This window comes from Drosophila navojoa, chromosome 4 (genome assembly GCF_054131105.1).
Source record: "Drosophila navojoa isolate 15081-1374.11 chromosome 4, UAZ_NAV_1.0, whole genome shotgun sequence".
In the NCBI taxonomy this organism is placed as follows: Eukaryota; Metazoa; Arthropoda; class Insecta; order Diptera; family Drosophilidae; genus Drosophila; species Drosophila navojoa.
In genome coordinates this window covers 2,353,665-2,374,159 of record NC_142892.1, presented here as the reverse complement: position 1 = coordinate 2,374,159, position 20,495 = coordinate 2,353,665, and the positions used below count along the sequence as shown (strand labels likewise).

The following is a 20,495-nucleotide window of genomic DNA, read 5'->3' as shown; positions in this document are numbered from 1 at the left end:
TAACTCTGTATCAATTTTTTTCATTAAAAAAAATCTACAATTAACATTCAACATTTTATTAGAAATAAAAGTAAATAAAATTATCAACAACAAATACAAAGCTAGCAAATACTCCTAGCTCAAGCTAAGCCGGCCACTGCTCGCCTGGCTCCAAAGGAGTGGAAGCGAGATCTGTGATGAATGCATATGCCTGATGAGATTTTCATTGTATTGACAGCTCTGATTGTTAGCCTCAATCCCAGTCTGTCTGAGCAACCACACAGCATCTCCGGCAATAAAGGCCAAGCAGGCGGCAAATGCCAAAGAGTAAAGCAACTGCCGAAATGGGAAAGAGTATTCAGATGTGCTTCAAATAGAGAACTCAAGTTGTCGCTTACCGCTCTGTTCATGTTGTTTCTGTCTGTTGAATTGGATCTAGTCTTAATTTGAATTGGCGAGCACCGAACTCCAGTAAGAACTCATGCCGCAATGAGGCCTACGAGACGTTTATATACCGAAAGTTGGCATTGTTGACAATTGTTTGGCCAAAATTGTTGAAATGGGCAAATTATCAAAGCGACAAATTGACAATTGTCGATTTGTTGCGCTGGATTAACTGAAGGCCTAAAGCAATCAAATGGGCTGAACTGGTTAACAATCTGATGGCAGATTCGCACACTCAATGAGGTTGAGAGAGAGAGAGAGAGATCTTGAATATATTTTAATGTAAAGGCAAATGAAGTAGGCATATATATTGATCAAAGACTCTTCTTATCGACTGATAGATGAACAAGCTAGAGACAGGATAGAAAGCAATAAAGGATAAACATAGAAATATATTCTAATCTTTGCCTGCTGTGGGCAATGAATGTTTATTCTGCTCGGACTAGTCGATGATTGACTGTTTGATTGATTGACTGATTGATTTGATTGATGAGCAAGCTATGTGTAAAGGGCATAAAGAGATTGAATAAAAGGAACTAGTAGAAATAATTGAAGCAGTGGTTGATCAATGAAGTGACTGAATGATGAAGAAGCTAAGGTCAATAATTTGATGTACTGACTGATTGATGGGCAAGCTAAGTATGAAATAGTGAAGATCATTCAGCTCAAAATATTGATCATTGATCTATAAGCAACGCTTACAGGACTCATACAACTAGCCCAATCTAAGCACAGCAAAACGTCCTCCCCAACCACTGAGCCACGCGGCCAACTAACTTCATTGAATCACTCATTCACATTCCGCAGCAACCTACCTCAACTGCAACTGTCACATCACAGAAATTAGGATTTACGATCCAGCAGAGGTAGAGGCAGAGGCAAATGCAAAAGGGGCGGGGAGTGAAGAGCGGAGCACGACGAGTCTTGTAAACTTTGGCTGCGTATTTCATTTTGTTAAATGAATTTTTGACGATATTTATCTTAAGTACGTGTAACTGTCACGGCGTGCGGCGCGACATTACAATAACATAAAAATAAAATTAAAATAAGACAAAAAATATTCAAAGATCTTGTCAAAAAAAATAAATAAATTATAAACAAAAACAATTGTGGGCTAAGTACGCGTGGGGCTTGTCGTCCGTGGTTTAACCTTGACATAGGGCCTGAGCCGGAGCCTCTTAAGTGGGCACTTAACAGCGGCAGCTGCACTTGGCTGTATTTTTATGGCTATCTACAATAACAACAACAGCAGCAACAACAGCAGCCGCAGCATATGTGGCTCTGGCTTTTGGCCATGAATCACAGAGACAACAATCAACATCAACTGGATCTTTGCGTCGACCACGATTACGCGTCTGTCGATGTTGCAATTTTTCTTTAATTTGAATGTTGCAGCTCCAATTGCAATGTGTATAATTTATTTCTTATTGTCTCGCGGCGTGCCACCGTCGCCCCTCATCATAAATGCGTGAATAAGGGCAAGGCATGTCTTGCAGTCGTGTTCTGGATATCAACTGTGAAACTGGGTCAACAACAAAATTGAATCAAGTTCAAGATTTGAAAGCAGAAACGAGGCTAATGTCCGTGACAAGCTGAAATCGCTAAGCTAGATGTAGCCTAACCAAAAACTCGTATATACTTGGAAATTATGTTATTGATATTAAGCGAGGATCTTCACTTTAATGTTATACTTACTGTTATACTAAGAAAGCATCTGTTGCTAATAAAAACGGATTTACCAAAAAATCTTAGCTATGTGAAGGATTTATATTCATTTGAGTAATGTATAACAGTTCCCAAGAAGTGTTATACTTAGATGTAGACTAAATAAAGACTAAGTTAACTTTTGTATAACAGTTTCAGTTTGTATCGCATATCTTATTCTTGACATTTCTATTGATAATAACAAATTGAACTCTAAGAAATAAGTTTCGCACGTTTCGGGGATTTCGTAAAGGTAAATGACATCTCACAAAAATATAATTGATTAGAAGCCTATAAAAATGAGATTGACCTTCTGCCATGCCAATTAAACTTTATAAATGAAGCCCGGAAATATGCTGTACGGTTGTCGTAATGATTCTATCGATTAGACAAATTGTCTATTAAGGTCGACAAGGCTTCTTTTGTTGTGGTTTCCACACATGGGAGATGTTTGGTTGAATACAAATCTTAGATGTTTCCCTAATTGAGATGCTATTGACTTCCATATGTCCTATGTCAACCTCTCTGGCTGAATTCTGAATTCTGATATTTGTTCTATTCACAGAACGCTCTGGGCGAAACAATTAACTTTTTCATTTTTGCATAACAGTTTTTTATCGCTTGTCTTTCTGTAAAGTGCTCTAGGGATTCCATTAGGTTATATAAATTGTTGTTCTATTAAGAGCAGAGCTCGTCTTTCACCTGCTCGCTCTAATTGCGACACTTAAGACACTTTCATTGAACTCTTTTTGGGATGTCTTTGGCGATTGCGTAGCTCTCATACGAGCCTTGTGCTGTTATGCGGCCACCTATGAAATCGTTTAATGCTCTCTTATGAAACATATCAAATTCTTTCAATTTCTGTCTCTCTCATGACGTCGAGTGAGTTTCGCAAGAGGCGCGACTTCTGGCAGTTCCAATTCGTATCGATTAGAGGACGTAACGTCACAAGCGAGACACATAACTCAATTGATGGGACCACACACAAGACTTAGTCAAGAAGACGCGCTCACACTCACACACACTCACATATAGGGAACACGCCCACGCATGATGAAATGAAATGCAAGTTGTCAATGTGTAAGAGAATGATTGCAACTCAATTAGGTCGACGCAAATGCCAATGAAGATGGCATTGATGCTGAAGATAAAAGCGAAATGCCAGCAGATGCACTTAAGATTAAGTCAACCGCAGGATAAACCATACCCACACACCCACTCACCCACACACACACAACTTCTTAACAATTTGCGTAAGCGCAGAGCAAAGCTAAAGCCAATTAGAGCTCCCATTGAAGCTGATTCAATTGTCAGCAACAGCAGCAGCAGCAGCAGCGAGACTTATGGCACAATAAGCAAGTACTTAGCTTCCTATTACACACACATACACCCACACCATACACACACACAGGCACACACACTTAAAGCGGTTTACAATGGCCAGACCTAGGTCAGTTAATGAACTTCCCATTGGATATTTATCGAGGCTTAGAAGCTGCTCTCTTAGCCAAACCGGTTGACGGCTCAAGTTCAAGCCCAACCAGAATTGAAATAACCATAAATAGTCAAAAGTAAAATAATAAAACAAGAAAAAAAAGGTAATCAACGAAAATAACTACAGTCCAGCTTCGTATAAAAGCGCTCGTTCAATGCCCCAAACATCAGCAGTTGCAATCGACTCACAACTCCAACCAAACCAAACCCAACCAAACTCCAAAATGTTCAAGCTCGTAAGTTTCTCAGTTGAGTTGAGTGTGTGAGTGGATAGGGGTATAAATGCTCGTCTACTCTTTGCAGATCGCCTTGTTTGCCTGTGTTGCTGTGGCTTCAGCTGCTCCTGGTCTGTTGGCCGCCACCCACTCCATTGTGCAGCCCGCTGTGCTGACCAAGACCGCCTATGTGGACACCAGCGCCTCCTCGGCCATCACCCACCAGAGCAATGTGAATCTGGTGCGCAAGGTGCCCGTTGTCCAGACCTTGCACGCTGCTCCAGTTGTCCATGCCGCTCCATTGGTTCACTCTGTTCCCGTCGTCCATGCCGCTCCCGTTGTCAGCACCTACGCCGCTGCTCCAGTCGTGCACGCTGCCCCCCTGCTGCACTCTGTTCCCGTGGTGCACTCGGCTCCTCTGGTCAAGACCGTCGTCAGCGCTCCAGTTGCCTACACTGCCCTCCACAAATAGGCCCTAATGCTCCTTGTAGCGATCTATGTGCAAAATGAACAAAATAAAACTGAATTTTTAAACTAAAACTCGAAATATTTATAATATCCTGTTAGCTAGGGATGTGATCAGGAGAAGCAGTCAGATTTTTATATTTTGGAATTAAAATGGAATTATAATTTTGTATATAAATCGATGCAGAAATTTGATAGCCTTCAGCTTATCTCTAATTGGACTGATTGGGTATTCAATTGGAATAATAATGAACTCTTAGACTCTTCACTCATCAGTCATTTATCTATTAATACTAGGAATCTGTTTCTATGGCATGCCCAACAGACATTTCTAAACATAGCCAAGACCTTTTTCTTTTGTTTAAAATAATTAGTATATTCTGTGAACAGAATAAACTGAAATGCATAACATGAAATGTTGTGAACCAAAAGTAGCATAACATATTTTTCATGGGAATTCAATTCAATGGCGTAGAGTATAATAGAATAAATTGTAAAGATTTTCCGTGCAGGAAATACATTCTAATAGAAGAGAATTTCTACATAATAAATAAATATAAATTAAATGAGAAAAATTATTGAAAGGCATACAAACATTGTTGATATATGTATGTATATATAAATCTATATATGTAAGTTTCATTCTATGTATTGATCCATTCATATACACAAGCAATCATGTTAGATAACATAAACATCTATGTTAGCTAACATAAAGCCTCAATAAATCCACTGATGCCTGATATTTCATTGCCTTGTTCGTTTAAAAGCTCAATGTATATATTAAATTAAAATTTGTTTAAATATAGAAATATGTATATGTTTATACAGTAATTGTGAAATAAAATAAGAAATTCGTAGCTTCATTTAACACTCCCAATTTATTTCAAATAATCAACAAGTCAAGCAGAAAACATTCTTAGTGATGGTAGACGTGGGCGACGGGAGCGACGGCAACATGCTTGACCACGGGCGTGGCAATGGTCTTGAGCACGGGTGCAACCACCGGGGTGATGATGGACTTCTGGTGGATCTGGGTGTGGCTCTGGTGGGAGACAGCGTGGGGCAAAGTCTTCACAACGGACACGGGCGCCACATAGGTCTGGTGCTGGACGACTGGAGCCACGTGCTTGACGACGGGCACCACGGGAGCCACATGGCTGACGACGGGCACCACAGGAGCCACCTGCTTGACGACGGGCACCACTGGAGCCACCTGCTTGACGACGGGCACCACTGGAGCCACCTGCTTGATCACGGGCGTGATGACCGCCTGGTTGTGGAACTGCGTGAAGCTCTGGTGGGACGTAGCCACGGGTGCGCTGTGCACCACTGCGCCTACCTTGGCAACGACGGGTGCTGCCACCACATGATGCTGCTCCACGAAGCCAGGTGCGGCAGCGGCAATGGTGGCCAGGGCACAGATAGCGATCTATAATGTTGAAACAGGATTAGGCGAAATCCAGGATCCTTACTCCCCTTAGCAACTTACGAAACGGAACATTTTTTTAGAGTTGGGTTTTTAGTTGGATTGCAGCTGACGAGAGACTGTTGCTGTTGAGGCAGCTGCTCCGGACTTTTATATCGTCAAAGTGTTTGCCCAAGTGTCCTTCAAGCAAACGCAAACAAACCCGAGTCAAACACAAACACAAACACAGACCAAAGCAAACGCAAAGCAAATTTGCAAACTTGTTTCGAGCAAATTGCTTATCATTTTATTATTTCATAGTTTTTTATTTTATTTTATTTTCTTTTTGCGGGGTCAGCATTGAACTTGAACTGGGGCATTGCTGGATTAAGCGGGCGGAAGGGATCTCCTGGCAGCAAACAGAGCTGAAGTTGCGCTTTGTAGGCAAGTCAGTGATTGATGTGGGAACATTAAAAGATTATTTCCTAGAGTGAACAATACTAATAGATTTTAATAAATATATATTTTCTAATATATTCAACATATTGAGTAATGATTGTATGATATTATTGAATCTCAATTGTTAGAATACCTTAGTTGGTAAAATGTCTGATATCTGAAACCCTGAACTCAGCTTTGAGTTATTCTGCAATCAACTATTGCAATGTGGAACAAATGGGATATAAATAACGTATATTTTACCATCAATCATAGGTAATAATAGGAAAGTGTATTGTATCATCAATCATCCAGTCATCAATCAATGGATAAAATCCTATTTCAATCAAAGTTGTTCATATTTTACAGTTAGAGTTTTAAAATATCATTAGCTAAAAATAAAAGATAATATATTATCTTAAAATAGCAGTTGCAATCGCTAAAGCTCTCTAGAGCTTAATAAATGTTGACACGAAACCCAAAGAAGCTCTTGAAGTTCTCCTAAATTCTACCAATCATTCGAGTGCCTAAGCAAAACCGACTTCAATCAGTCACAGCTGTAGCAGACTTAATCTATCAGCAGACACTCGAGTAGTAGTATTTTTATAACTCTTGCCATCTGCATAGGGTCAATTTATCACAACTAGAAGCTAAAGCTCAGCACGCTTGGCATACGAAACGAATTTGAATTAGAGAACAGCATTTCGTGCGTGCCCGTGTCACGATATCAATCATTCAAGTACAAGACAAAAAGCCTACTTTAATCAGTCAAAGCTACGCTTGACACACACACACAGGCACACAGGTACACCCACACAGATCAACCTTCGTGAAGGCTCAAAGCGCTGTCTTAAAGCCAACCAAGTCTAGGGCTCTGACGCCGCCGCCGAGCGAAGGTCGAACAGATTGTGAATATAAGATGAAATGCACATTTATTTCACAAAGCAGTGGAAGCGAAAGAGACAAACACAGAAAGGCAGAGGGAGACAGAGAGAGAGAGAGAGAGAGACAGCGAGCGTTGAGCGATTACATAGTATGTATATAAAAGTGCGGCGGTATCCGTTGGGACGGGTCAGTCGCTGGCCGACAGCATTTCAGATGCGACAGCGATTGAGCAGACACGACCATCCTGCGATTGAGGAGTAGGAAGAGAAGAACAGATCAGATACGGGAGTCGTGAGCAGACAAGAAGAAAATTTGTTTGGTTTGGGTTTGCTATTAGATGGAATGCTTTTGCATTGCTGGATTATTGTACAAGTCAGAAATTTGAATTGGGCGTGAGTGTGGAGATCGGCACAAAGTTCTCGTAGTCCGAATCGATTTCCGGCAAATAGTCCAGAAATTCAGAAACATTATAGATGCGATAGGTTCTATTACCGTTCTGCTGATTCTCCGATTCAGTGTCGCCGTTCGTCGACGACTTCTGCCGCTTGCTCTTCGCCGGCAGGAACTCGGTGCCGATGCCGAGCCGGGCCAGGGAGGGATTCGTGAACTGCGCGCGCCATGTCAAATTGTTCTTCTCATAGAAATCCAGGGCGGACTCCTCCAGGGCCGTCTCCGAGGCCTGCACCAGCTTCAGCATCGCCCCAGGCGCCGGCAGTCGGGAATAACGACGAGCTAGCGACATGATCTATACTTATTTATGGCCGTTTGGGGGGTTTTTTTTTTACAAGAATTAAAAAATCTTTTAAGAATGGGATATATATAAAATTTTGGGTATTTTCGTATATTTCCGAGTATGTTCGTACCCCTTACAATACTGATGCACGTATACGTATAACACACAGCCTAGCTCAATGACATGCGACTACAAAGATTCTCAGGGCACATAGACGGGTCGAATTTGGAGTACTTCATGGCCAGCTGAGAGGCTGGTCGAGCTGGAGTTCGTATGAAAGGTGCGATTCACATTCGTGGGCTCCACATAGCCCAGAGCACGGCCCATCGGCGCAATGACAAAGCGGGTGTGCGTCTGCGAGGAGCCCTGGTACGAGACGACCGACGGCGCCGAATCGATCAGCAGCATCTGCTTGGGCCTGGCCAAGGCCAGAGCCAAGAGTCCCAACAGTCCCAGCAGCAGCTGCAAGACGATTCAAGTATAAATATAGATGCCACATAGTCTTTAGATCATAAACTCACCAATAGCCGCATTATCTTTGTCTAAGCGCTTGAGTTGGGGGCGGGGGCGATGGCGGTGGCGGCTCTAGATTTATTTTTCCGCTGCTTGGCAGCCTCAATAAACACGAAAACGAAGCGAGTGGCTAAGCTAAACTGAATGGCAGTGTGAATTGCTGTGCCATGAAATCACAGTCGAGCAATTGCTGGCCCAAACCAGTGGCGTACCGCTCGTAGTGCCAAGCGGGGCAGTCGAGGGTGTAGCTACGGGGGCGACGCCTCTGACTCTGCTCTGTGCTGGTGCTGGTTTCTCTTGCAATTGTGGGAGTGTCTCAACTTGGACGCTTTACGTAAAGCAATAAAACACACACAAAAAACGAAGAAAAAACGAAAAGAAGTGTATAAATAAATACGAGCGAATGCCGCAAATATTGTAGTAATAACAATAACAACAATTACTAACAACAACAACAACAGTGAGTGGTGTCAGTGGTGCTGCGAGTGGTGCGAGTCAGCTAAGTCTGGCTATGGCAACGCATGCGCAACCCGCTGAAGGTTGGTCGCCCCTCGGCGGCGGCAGCTTGTAGCTGAAATCTATTGCTTTTAGATACCCTGTAAAGGGCCTGAATATGGGCATATAAGTAGTAGCGATTCTTATGAATATATCTACCTTAAGGGTATATCTATATATGTATGTATGTACATATAGAAATTTATTATCTTATTTTATCGATATTTGTTTATTATTTTATACATCATATATATGTATATCCATATATATAAATTCTTTTTTATTTTATTTATATTTATTTATTATTTTATCATTTCATTAAAATGTATTTCATATTTATTTCCCTTTTTCATTTGCTGTACATAAATATATATATTTCTTGTAGTTATATATTCCTAGGAAATAATATGAGAACACATTAAACTATGAACACTTTTACTCTTCAAGCAAATCACAACATATATTCGGACCACATTAAATTTATTATGTGGGGTATCTATTATTTACCAAAAACTAATATTATGCTAGAACAACTTCTGAAAGTATCTCTTGATACAAAACATTTTCTTGGGCAACTCTATAAAATTTGTGGAAATATTCCCATTTGCCAGCATATATAGCCTCTCAAAAGTCTAACTAATTACAGTGTATTTGACAGGCATACATCACATAAAATTTGTAACTTTGTTACTTTGCTTTATAAGCAGTTGCTTTTCGTCTCTCTCATTCCCCTCTCTCTCTCTGTCTCTCGCCCCCTCTCCACCTCCATCTCTTCGCCTTCAATTAGCTGCGTTCGCCACCTTTAACAATTAGCCCCAGGCGCGTAATTGAAGCTTTAAGTGCGTTTCAATTGACGCACTTTTTTATTTGATTTCTTTCTTTGCTTTCTGGCTACTTTGATTAATTAATTAAGCGCGTGGAAGGGTTCGGCTGCCGTCGACCTTAGCAGCAGCTGTTCAAGAGTCTCTCGTAGCGATTAGCTATAAAAACGCTCGGGGCGCAGCTCGTTTGGCTTTATTTGCTCCACTGACAACGGTTATTCAGCATGTATATCGCCGCAGTGGGACAGCTGCTGCTAATCCTCCTCGTTTCGGCTATGTTCGCGTCCAGCTGGGCAGCGACCATTGTGCACACGCCAAAGGCTGGGCAGGCGGCGGGCAGCGCCATCTCCCATCAAAGCTTTGTGCGGCTGTCGACAGCGCCGCAGCCGCAGCTAATCCTGGCCACGCCCACTGTGCGCATTGTCAATGCAAAGGTCAACAAAGGGTTGGAGGTTCCGGAAGTGCACCACACACCGGCGCATCTCACCTACGCCGCCCATCCGGTGGTGCATCAGACGCTGCCCCGCATCAAGCCCGTGCGCAACATAAGCTACGCCTCGCTGCGGGCTCAGTCCCACCCACTCGCACACACACACGCACACACGCAGCTTCAGTTAGTTTAGTTCGTGTTTTACACATTTCAAGAAATTTTTTTTAATTAAGCAAACAATTTGAAAACCGTCTCGAAATTCAAGTGAGCTTTCAAAGTTTCTACAACGACTGCGATCCGAACGAACGTCGCGAACACTGAAGCGCGAAGGAAGACAGAAAGGAGGCAGGAGGCAGGAGGCAGGAGTGGCAACGGATCTCAGCAGCCGGCTCTGCATGCGACGCCAACGATGCACTGGCAGCAGCTGCTCAAGCAACTATCGAACCACATCGTCTTTCGCGGCCTGCACCACGCATTCATCGCCGTTCAGCTGCGCGACGAGCTGTGGAAGACCTCGGCCGGACGCCGCAGCCAGAAGATGCGACCCTTCACGCTCTGGCTGACGCACATACTGCTGAGCTATGCGGGCGACATCCTGGTCAGCCTCCTGCTGGGCAGTCTGCCGCTGGAGCCACTGAACAACGCCCAGGATGTGGCGCTGTGCACAGCCGCCTGGTACATCGTCTTCTACAGCCCGTTCGATGTGGCCTATGCCGTGGGCCGCTCGGCGGCCTGCCGCTGCCTGGTCGCACCGGTCACGGCGCTCAACCAGGTGCTGCACATCGAGCGGGGCGTGCAGCTGGCCACCAAGATCTATGGACGAAGCGCCACGTTGCCCATTCTGATAATTGGCACTGTAATAGGCAGCGGAGCCGAGTTCCTGAAGCCCGTCGCAGCGCTGCTCATCAATCGATGCCAGCTGCAGAATGTCGCCTATGTGAAGCTGAGCACGTGAGTCTGAGCACGCCATCCCGCTTGAACCCAATCCCACTGCATTGATGACCACTACGCAGCAACTCCAAGCTGGCGCTGCTCGTTACCTGGCTCTACCTGGTGCAGCTGAACCACAGTCGCCTGCTGCTCGGCCTGAGGCGGTGTCAGCTGCAGCTGTGCGTGCTGCTCGCTCTGACGATCTTCCGGATACTTGCGGTATTCCATCGGATGGACCACTTCATCTGGCAGCTGGAGAATCGCTTGTGCTACGCGCTCTTCGGCGGCCTCAATGCGGACTTAAACAAGTTTTTCAAACGAAAAATTGCGCTGGCACCGCGCACATCGTTTTCAAAACTTGATTGAGCCTGCATGTGGATCACATTTGTATATCATATATCGTTTACCTGATATGTACGTATATATGGCTAGCCATTCGAGTGCTGGCACGGTGCGCATTCGAGTGGCAGATGCTGCGCTTCATTTGCGTAGCCCCGGCGACGGCTCCGATTGCATAAGTTGCCACACGTGGCGCCATCTAGCGCTAAGCGGCTTAAGTCCGACCGAGCAGGAGTCGGCCGCAGGCATGGCGGGTGTGTTGAACGGGTTTTCATGCCGAATACTCCCAGATCTCTGTATGTGTATGTGTATGTGTAGGTGTGTGCGTTCGGATTGTTTGTAACAATACAACGAGAATTGTGTTTCAATAAATTCAATTTAATTAAGATAAACTTTTGCATTTCATGCTTGCAACTTTTTACAGGGTATGTGCAGGGATGGGGCTCTGAATTGATGGGGTTTCTCTAAATAAAAAATATTTAAAATATTTAATTTTATTTTTAAGGAAGCTATAGTACTTAGACTTTAATATAGTATAGTATACCCCACAAAAAATGCTTAAATAAATAAATATATTTTACTTTATTTTTATGGATATATTCCGAGTTGATTTTGATATTTGCAACAGCTACATCAAGTTAGCATAGCATTTCTGAGCTCTGTGTCATATTTACCGACTCAGCGTAGACCTTAGACATTTTAGTTCATATATAGAAACAACACAGTAAAGTAAACAACAAAATTTTTCATCATTTTTCCAAACACTTTTTGTATTTTCGATCACTGGAAAATAATTGAATTTTCCACAAAATGGCTGAAGCAGATGAAAACTGTGATGATGTCGTGGTCAAGAAGAAGAAGAAATCCAGCAAAAAGAATTGGGTTATGTGCTGCAAGAAGGATTTGCCGCCGCCACCGAAGCCAGCGCCCGTAGAAAAACCACCGCAAGTCGTCAAATGCGAATCGATTAAGAAACCACCAAAGCCCAAGAAAGGCGAGGCGGAGCCCGCATGCGAAAAGCCTGAGTACTATCGCTCTAACGACGAGCTACGCGCATACCTGGACCGCGAGGTGGTGCCCATCATGATGGAGGGCATGGTGGCTCTGGCCCGTGATCAGCCCAAGGATCCCATCAGCTATCTGGAGCACTTCTGGCTGGGGGAGAAGCACAAGTGCGACATACCCCTGCCAGAGAATCTGCTCTAACCGTACACTAATCGGACTTGCCCTGCCCCTCTTCATCACGCGTTGCCTCTTGCTCTTAACTTTCAAGATATCAAATACTTAGATGTTTCTGGTTTTACTTTTGGATGGTGGAGAAGCACAAGTGCGACATACCCATCCCAGAAGATCTGTTCTCGTTCAGCGAATGTTTACTGTACACTACACACCTCTACGTTTGGATGGAGGAGACACACAAGTGCGACATGCCGCAGATCCATGCCGCAGAATCGACTCTACGCAGCCAAAGTATTTACAAGACACCTATGGGTTTTTTCCTTTCGGTCCTTTCTTCATTCGTTCAGGATATCAAACTGTAAATGTGTCTAGTTCTACGTCATACTTTTATTAGCTGAGTTCTTCAAAGCACACTAATCAGACTTGCTCCTAGCCTATGATTCGCCCTCTCGCACTATCGTATTGTTCAAGATATCACACAATAAATGTTTATGGTTTCACGTTGGGACGGTGGAGAAGCACAAGTGCGACATACCCATCCCGGAGAATTTCATTTAAGAGTATTCAATGTATTCAATGTATTATATCAAATTTCAAAAATATAAAAAATAAATGTTTCTGGTTTTACGTTGGAAATCGTGTTGCTATAATAATGGGTATATTAAGGGTATATAGGTAAATAGTTTAGGCTTGAGGGAGTAGAAGAGTCAGAATGGAGTGATGTACAAATGTTAAAGATGGGATAGATTCCTCGATCTTCTAAGAATTTCAAAGCAGCTGCTTGGCCGGGCATACCCGTTTGATATACACCCCCCAAAATCATCGATCTAGTTATGTTCTCGCTTCAGTGAGGCGCAACGTCTGCTATAAAAGCTGGACCAAGTTCTGGTTGCAGCATCAGTCAATTAGCTGCCTTCATCTAGTTTCCTATCGAGATTCTCAGATCATGTTCAAGCTGGTGAGTCAGTCTATTGACCAGTCTAGTACTTCTCTCACTCTCTGATCACCTGGCAGCGCCTGAGCCTTTTCGCCTTTGCGGCCATTTGCCTGTCTGCCGCTGGGGCTGCTACACTGGAATGGCCCGCCAATCTGGTGGCTCTGAGCAGCAGCAAATCCTCGTCGCCGGCTCTGCCGCTGGCCATTAGCGAAGAGTCTGCCGAGTTGGTCAACGAGAGCAGCGCCTCCTCGGCTGAGCCGGAGCCGGAGCAAGCGCCAGCTGAAGCGTCCGCCAGCAATGCCATAGCCGAAGCCGCCGACGCTCGCCTGGTCACTGCGGTGCCCGTCTCCGTGCCACTGCCACTGATTGTCTCCGCTCGGTCGGGCCTGCGCAGCGTGCTGACCATACAGGAGCCCACGGTGGCCAAGCTGGGTGAGCTGGTGGAGCATGTGCCCACAGCGGTGTCGCATCAGAGTCAGACGGTGGTGCACGATCATCGCCGCCTCGTCACGCCCATTGTGGGACCAGCGGTGCGCACCACCCAGCTGGTGCGTCAGCAGCAGCCCTTGATCTGGACCATCTCCGCCGATCCGCGCGTGGTGCTGATCCAGCAGTAGAGATCACGAAAAAAGCCAACTAAACGAGCAACAAGATGAAACCAAAGAGAAAACAACGACAAAATTCTGCTTCTTCTTCTAGCTAACACGTCTATCTATCTCTTGCTATCTATTTTCTCTGCCTCTGACACTTTACCTGCCATTTTCAATGCTCTTTCTGTCTATCTGTCTCTCTACTCTTACATCTATTCACTATTTGTTTGGAATAAAGAATTCGCATTTGCAATCTGCTGCGCTGGTTCCTTTGATAGCTCCGTCTGCCTGCCTTTCCGACTGCCCACAGCAATTCAATAAACATCAGCAGACGGCTGCCTCCATTGTTGTCCATTGGCGGGCCCTTAATGAGCAAGAAGGCGGGCCTCAACTGAAATGGAAACGACTCGTGAATTCCCTGTTTGCTGACGGGGGAAAGCTCATGCAGGCAAACAGGCATTGTATAGGTGTTAGTATAATGCCTTAACAGCAAATTGATTATCGAAATTTATCGATTTTATAGAAACTTAGAAATCTTGAGCTGATTTGGCCAAGCAACTTGATCTTCGCCTGGTTAAGATGAATAGCTTTAAATGCATTGCAAATCAATGTTAGATTATACATCTAAGGAACAAATACGTACATACATACATCATTCGACATCATTCTACATCATTTTACTTCATTATAAGAGTTCTCAAGTTTTCCACTTTTCCGCTTTTTGCCTTTCAGATTTTCACACTTCTCTTGACTCTGTGGAGCTCCACTCAAGCTGAGCTGCACTTGGCACCACATGGACTGCTCAAGTGGGCTGAGCTCGTGGAGCATGTGCTGACCGCTGTGTCCCATCAGAGCACCACTGTGGTGCACCACACTGTGCCGCGTCGCACCACCACGTTGCTGGCACCACACAGTTCAGTGCACAGCCTCGTCGTGGCCCCACTGACTCCGCTGAGCCCAGCCGCTGCCTATGTACACGCCCATAAAGTTGAGCCCATGGCCTGGAGCTATCTCTATCCACACACTCTGTCCACGCTCTATGCGAACTGATTTGACATGCGAATAAACAAGCCCACGTCTGCGAATCCGCATCGATGTCTGCATCTCTTTTTTGGGTGGGGTAGCTGGTGTTCCATGTGCCTGACAGACTGGCGGATTAGTTCTCGTTAAAATCAATGCAAATGTCAATTAAATTTTGCGCTACGTTTCACAGTTGATTTAGGTGTTGAGGTGACGTCACCGGTGCCACACAAATAATCCGAGAAGCTGATGAACCTTCGACTCGACTCGACTCGACCCGACAGCAGACAGTACCTTCACCCAGCAGCAGAGTGGTAATATCTGTAGGCCGGCGTCGAGTTGACAATAACAAGCAAGAAGCCATGCAGCCGCCAGGTGTTTGGCCCGCCAGCGTTTGGAATTTCGATGGGGATTCGTCTAGCTGAATGAAAAGCGAGAGCATGCAAGCGCCACACAATGACAATGAAAATTTATGAAATTGTAAACCTTGAACTCTCCTCAACTGATATCGATGCTCAGGCCAAAGGTGAACCCCAACCAAGTTAACGGGCTGGCAACAGTTGGCCAAAGAGTTGACCGCAACGCTGGTCATTTTGGGTCATATTATGCAATTGACCTAAGGTGCCAAAGTCCGTGAGCTGCATGAACTCGAGGTTACTTTAAGTGGCAGAAATGCAGTAAGCGATGATTGAGTAAGTCCTGGGACAGTCGAGAATGCAGTAGGTAAGATGAAGAGAAGTGGGAAGAAGGCCTTTATATCAGCTTTTCCAAGGAAGAGTTATTCCTAGGAAACTTGAGAGAGAGAGAGCTGGGCGTCATAATACTCTTTTATAGACATTTTTATTAAAGTCTAAGGAGAGACTTTCGTAATCGAAATATCAAATTTTTGGCACTCCAATTTCAGAACTTCAACTTTGCTTTGCTGTGCCCCCAAGTGGCATATGTATATCAAATACTCTGGCAGATTTGTGGTCAATCTGAAACGAACTTCTGCAGTAACGTAACCAAAAAGGCGTAGGTCTCCCCAGACTCCTTCCTAAGATTGTGTGTCTTTCCTTCCCATATCCTCTTTTCAGAATCCGTACCGTTCCCGCATTCAACGTATCTTGGTCCTTCCCTTGATTTTGGCTCCAATTTTTTCCAAGCACTACCTGCACTGTGCAGACCTATCTACACACATACGACTTAATCGGCTATGCGGAATACGCCTTTTGTCTACTGCATAACTTTTGCAACTCAATCTTTTATGGCATTTCAAAGTGACGCATTTGCATTTCTGTAAAATGCAAGAACATAAACCATGCGCCGTTTCTGCCAGTGACAAGTGCCGCTTATATGGTGTTTGGGATCAATTCCCGTTGTAGTGCTGCTCCGATATTATGTAAAATTGAAAGCGCCTTCGGAGCACAAAAACGTTCCGGCACAGACAAAGGTCACATCATATCACCGAGGCGAGCAGCTCGACGACAATTATTGGTCTTTATCGATTGAATGTTTGGCCATTGTCTGCACCACCCAACCACCCACCAACCACACAGGCAACCGCAGTCGCACAGACCAATATCTATGCCTGTCATTTTCAGTTTCGAATGCAATGATGCAATGCTCCAGAGCGCTCAATACAAAAGTATGCCAATGTATTCAGACGTAGCTGCCACTACCGGCCGCCAGGTGGCGCGCATTTTAAAGCGAGCGCCGTAAAGGCCGCAATGCGAGATGCTTAAAGCTGAGAGAGATTCGAGTTCATTGCATTTACTAGGAATTCGACGACGTAGCTAGAGCAATGCCAACTGCTGCGCTGATTACACACACACAATTATCACAACGGGCAGCGAATGGGTGGTGCTGGGTGGTGTTGGATGGTGCTGGGTGGTGCTGGATCGTTGCCAGCACACCGCTGCGTAATCGGTTTGTTTGTTTATCAATAGAGCGGAATTTGAATGCGTCGTTATGCTGTCATCGCAGAGACTGCGGCTTAACCATAGCCTCGGCTTAGCTTTGGGTCTGGGTCTAGGTCTGGGGCTGGCATAGTGTTAGGGATGCCAACGGCAATGGTCAGGGCCATGGCCATGGGTGGTCCCCCCATTGGTGGTGTACACAAAGCCAGGCAGCAGCGACAGCGACGCACAAAAGAAAACAGAATCTAACAAGTTAAGCAGAGCAGAAAAAATGTGCGCAGAGATGAAGAACTTACAGGCTAAACTAACTATTGGCCAGGCCAATCAGAGGGCCAAAGCACTTAGGCTAAGTGGCCAAAAAGCTAATAAGTTGCGACCAGAACTGAGCAATTTGGCAACAGCAGTGAGCAAAGGGAGAGGGCTGAGGTGAGCTGGGGACAGATAGATTAGCCGTAAGATTAGAAGGAGCCCTGCCTAACCTTGACTGCTTAAATTTCGAAATTCTTGATTTCCAGGAGATGGGCAAATGTTAATGATTCACTGTTTGACAGTCCAAGCAAAAAATTGCCAAAATTTCAATGAGCTCAGGCAATCATTCTCAGGGTGTAGAAAAAAGCTCAATTTAAATAATTTATGTAATCTCAACGATCTCTGTGGAGGCAATGTTAGACAAATGCTGCCAGAAATGATTAACAGCTGTGAACCAGCGGCAGCAGAGCTTTCACTGCGTAAAAAAATCAAAAACAAAGGCAAGAAAAACAATTTTTCTTGGCGCCGGAAGTTGAGTTGAGGCAGCCGAGGGGGCACCACAAATTGAAGGTGTTGCTGGCTCTTGCTCTTGCAACTTGTTTCCTTATGCCACACGACTGCCAGTGAAAGGGCTCACAAACTACTAGACCATGCGGGCATTGCGAAAGGGCCAAGCCAAGAGTCCGAACTATGAGTCAGTTTTAGGCAAACCCTAGCCTAAGCCGCCTGCTAATCATGCCGGGCACACAATGTGGGTGAATGACCTTGACGATTAACCAACTAATAAATACAATAATAAACCAATCCTAATTTATTACATGCAGTTTCGCAAAAGCAAAACAAACGCCGCAAAAAAATAAAATTGTTTAAAGTTTATTTAAATTCCAGCTGCGTGCGCAAAGCGAAAAACGCAAAACGAATCAAAACAAAATTCAATCAAAAACAATGAAAATTCATTAAGAAATGAATTAGTGAATATGAGATGCTCTTTAATAGAGTTTCATATTGATAAAGACTTTTAGATATTATAGAAATACTCTAAGTAAAGTATGTTGACAAATAGAATAGGTTTTCGGTAAAAGAAAAATGTAAATAAAAAAAATTATTATTAACTTACAATAGGATTTTTTTCTGGAAACTATATAAAACTTAAGATATATGCTTATTCATATTTTTACCAGATATATAGAACTTCATAGATCAACCTTTATTTTGTATACACACATTGTTATATACTGTACTACCTATCTATATTACTTATACCTACATTAGTGTATATATACATATACAATAGTATAAGCATTTATTTAATTGCTTACATATTTCATATAAAAACTCAGATACCCTCTTTCAGTGTGCGCCCAAACACATTTCTTGAATCGAATGAATCACGGTGCGAGCAATTCGCTCAGCTCGACTGCATCGCGTGCCGGCTGTGACTGCATTCGGCGCTTGGATTATGTAAGCCATACAAACAGCGAGAGATACAGAAAACAAAAAACATAAAGCCGAACTCAAACAGAGGCTGAGAGAGACGAAACAACAGTGTGGCTTAGCTTGCCACAAAACCTGAGCCGGGGTTTTCCCAAGGCCTGGCCAAGACTTAACGACCGACTCGGAGCAATGAGAATTGGCTAGGCCAATTGCTAACTGAAGCTTGGCGTCTCTTGCAATTGCCTTTTGGCCGGGATTTTCCAAAACTCCATTTAGTTTTTGGGCAAATCCGTGGCACAGTTGCAATACGCAAATGGAGGTGAATGCGGTTGCGGCTGCAGTTGCAGCTGCACACAGAGCTTCCCCATAATTAGAGCCCAATTTTAGCGCCTGCTTTGCATGAAGAAATGCCAAAATGCCGATATATGTGGGAGCTATTCAGCTATTGGTTATGAAGCGATTGAGACACACAGACAAAAACCAGTGACCTTCGAGTAAAAAATGGGGGAATGACAGAGAGAAAGAGAGTGAGAGAGGAAGAGATAGAGTGAGAGAGGAAAAGATAGAGTCAAGCAAAGACACTAAAGAGGAGTATGCAAATAAACGCAGATTAACGATGTTTCGAAGAGGCTACAAAACTGTGACAAATTATCTATAAGCTAGAAATGATAGAGTAATATAAAGGCCTACAAAATTTATGTAAATGAGTTGAACAGGAAGAAGTTGATAGTTGTTTAGATGATGAGTTAAATGTCCTTTAATAAAAGAGACCTAGGCCTTGCTCAGGATGTCTTTTAGTCTTGCTTTGTACCTTGATAAGCCTATGAATATTTCGAAAAAAAGTAATACAAAAATGTCTAATATTTCTAAACTTCTGAGAGAAACGTAGGAAAGGTCTTATAGCAGCATATATCCATATTTTGTAGACAAATGTAAGGCCCAATATGCTTGTGGATAAGTATCAAGCAATCTATCAATGTCGATTATGCATGTATATAATTAACCTTTATATAAGCAGCAAACATAGATCCATTTTTTACTTGAGTTGACCAAACACCAAATGAAACGAAAAAGATTTCATTTAATATATTTTTACCTTTTCAACTCCCCGTAAAATCATCGAATTGAATGTCAAGCCCACAATATTTGACATATATCAACATAAGAGCTATTCGATTAAAGATTTGCAATTAAAAGATCAATGGAAGCCCTGAACCCGATTACAGAGCAACATCTACAGCTGGCTGGCACAAGGTGCCCAGAGCGGAGTGCGCACAGCATAAGGTCAAGTTCAAGCCGCGGCTACTGGGAATTCACTTGGCAAATATTGAAACTAATTTCCAAAAAACTCAATCGGAAGTGCGTTGACTATAAAGCAGACTGCTTCAAACATGCCCCCAAAATCGAAAAACTTTTGACTGACTCAGGCGAAAAAACCCGATGGTCAAAGCTTTGCGATTGATAAAAACTACACGAACTGTTGAACTGGTGACTGTTTGGCAAACACTTGAGGCCTAAGGTGGGTGAGAGACGACGAAATACCCTGTAAACATATATGCAGAGAACAATATGGAGAGAGACCTGGAAGAGAAATAACTTATGGCTAAAGTTTATGTTATGGATTGGGTATTATATTGTAGATAACAACTTTTAATACTTAAGCGGGGTGTACTAATAGAGTAATACAGAAAACAAGTCATTGCATTATCATCATGAGCTTTAGTAAACTTCATTGTAATACGAAATGATGATCGGATAATCTAGTAAAAAGATGGCAGCATCTGATCCCATTTACTTGATTGAGTAGATACATATGTATATACCTACTGCACTTATATATATCGATTCATTGATTACAGGGTATACAAACAGAGTGAAATGCTTGTGCTGATTAG

At 43.6% G+C, this 20,495-nt stretch overlaps 8 protein-coding genes and 1 long non-coding RNA gene across 9 annotated transcripts; 5 read left to right on the top strand and 4 right to left on the bottom strand.

Annotated features, from left to right (window-relative positions):
- Positions 1-40: 40 nt before the first annotated feature.
- LOC149091315 (uncharacterized) lies at positions 41-819 on the bottom strand. The gene is made up of 2 exons (XR_016196678.1): positions 378-819; positions 41-315 (listed from the first exon to the last, which is right to left on the bottom strand). It is a non-coding gene; the product is annotated as an uncharacterized LOC149091315 (long non-coding RNA).
- Positions 820-3,680: 2,861 nt separating this feature from the next.
- LOC115562337 (uncharacterized) lies at positions 3,681-4,376 on the top strand. The gene is made up of 2 exons (XM_030383664.2): positions 3,681-3,857; positions 3,925-4,376. Exons 1-2 carry the CDS (start codon positions 3,777-3,779, stop codon positions 4,306-4,308), a joined length of 465 nt encoding a protein of 154 aa, XP_030239524.1. The 5' UTR covers positions 3,681-3,776; the 3' UTR covers positions 4,309-4,376.
- A 784-nt stretch (positions 4,377-5,160) lies between these two features.
- LOC108650390 (uncharacterized) lies at positions 5,161-11,204 on the bottom strand. The gene is made up of 3 exons (XM_018099505.3): positions 11,065-11,204; positions 5,794-5,910; positions 5,161-5,733 (listed from the first exon to the last, which is right to left on the bottom strand). The coding sequence occupies exons 2-3, from the start codon at positions 5,803-5,805 to the stop codon at positions 5,221-5,223; spliced, it is 525 nt and encodes a 174-aa protein (XP_017954994.2). The 5' UTR covers positions 5,806-5,910; positions 11,065-11,204; the 3' UTR covers positions 5,161-5,220.
- Positions 7,063-7,774, bottom strand: LOC108652496 (uncharacterized). Its single transcript, XM_018102693.3, has 2 exons — positions 7,525-7,774; positions 7,063-7,276 (listed from the first exon to the last, which is right to left on the bottom strand). Exons 1-2 carry the CDS (start codon positions 7,772-7,774, stop codon positions 7,242-7,244), a joined length of 285 nt encoding a protein of 94 aa, XP_017958182.1. The 3' UTR covers positions 7,063-7,241.
- On the bottom strand, positions 7,850-11,202 carry LOC108652499 (uncharacterized). The gene is made up of 3 exons (XM_018102697.3): positions 11,065-11,202; positions 8,287-8,606; positions 7,850-8,227 (listed from the first exon to the last, which is right to left on the bottom strand). The coding sequence occupies exons 2-3, from the start codon at positions 8,296-8,298 to the stop codon at positions 7,967-7,969; spliced, it is 273 nt and encodes a 90-aa protein (XP_017958186.1). The 5' UTR covers positions 8,299-8,606; positions 11,065-11,202; the 3' UTR covers positions 7,850-7,966.
- LOC108652495 (uncharacterized) lies at positions 9,548-10,217 on the top strand. Its single transcript, XM_018102692.3, has one exon. The coding sequence runs from the start codon at positions 9,819-9,821 to the stop codon at positions 10,215-10,217; it is 399 nt and encodes a 132-aa protein (XP_017958181.1). The 5' UTR covers positions 9,548-9,818.
- On the top strand, positions 10,429-11,320 carry LOC108652492 (trimeric intracellular cation channel type 1B.2). Its single transcript, XM_018102688.3, has 2 exons — positions 10,429-10,975; positions 11,038-11,320. Exons 1-2 carry the CDS (start codon positions 10,434-10,436, stop codon positions 11,318-11,320), a joined length of 825 nt encoding a protein of 274 aa, XP_017958177.1. The 5' UTR covers positions 10,429-10,433.
- A 683-nt stretch (positions 11,321-12,003) lies between these two features.
- LOC115562338 (uncharacterized) lies at positions 12,004-13,020 on the top strand. Its single transcript, XM_030383665.2, has one exon. It carries the CDS (start codon positions 12,104-12,106, stop codon positions 12,497-12,499), a length of 396 nt encoding a protein of 131 aa, XP_030239525.1. The 5' UTR covers positions 12,004-12,103; the 3' UTR covers positions 12,500-13,020.
- Positions 13,021-13,312: 292 nt separating this feature from the next.
- On the top strand, positions 13,313-14,252 carry LOC108652582 (retinin). The gene is made up of 2 exons (XM_018102795.3): positions 13,313-13,430; positions 13,487-14,252. Exons 1-2 carry the CDS (start codon positions 13,419-13,421, stop codon positions 14,024-14,026), a joined length of 552 nt encoding a protein of 183 aa, XP_017958284.1. The 5' UTR covers positions 13,313-13,418; the 3' UTR covers positions 14,027-14,252.
- The last annotated feature ends 6,243 nt before the right edge of the window (positions 14,253-20,495 follow it).

Excerpts from the sequence above, each read along its gene's own strand:
- LOC115562337 (XM_030383664.2), top strand. The coding sequence starts at position 3,777 with ATGCCCCAAACATCAGCAGTTGCAATCGACTCACAACTCCAACCAAAC. Across the intron at positions 3,858-3,924 it reads ACTCCAAAATGTTCAAGCTC|ATCGCCTTGTTTGCCTGTGT; the intron begins GTAAGTTTCTCA and ends TACTCTTTGCAG.
- LOC108652496 (XM_018102693.3), bottom strand. The coding sequence starts at position 7,774 with ATGTCGCTAGCTCGTCGTTATTCCCGACTGCCGGCGCCTGGGGCGATG. Across the intron at positions 7,277-7,524 it reads ATCGGAGAATCAGCAGAACG|GATGGTCGTGTCTGCTCAAT; the intron begins GTAATAGAACCT and ends CCTCAATCGCAG.
- LOC108652495 (XM_018102692.3), top strand. The coding sequence starts at position 9,819 with ATGTATATCGCCGCAGTGGGACAGCTGCTGCTAATCCTCCTCGTTTCG.
- LOC108652492 (XM_018102688.3), top strand. The coding sequence starts at position 10,434 with ATGCACTGGCAGCAGCTGCTCAAGCAACTATCGAACCACATCGTCTTT. Across the intron at positions 10,976-11,037 it reads GCCTATGTGAAGCTGAGCAC|CAACTCCAAGCTGGCGCTGC; the intron begins GTGAGTCTGAGC and ends ACCACTACGCAG.
- LOC115562338 (XM_030383665.2), top strand. The coding sequence starts at position 12,104 with ATGGCTGAAGCAGATGAAAACTGTGATGATGTCGTGGTCAAGAAGAAG.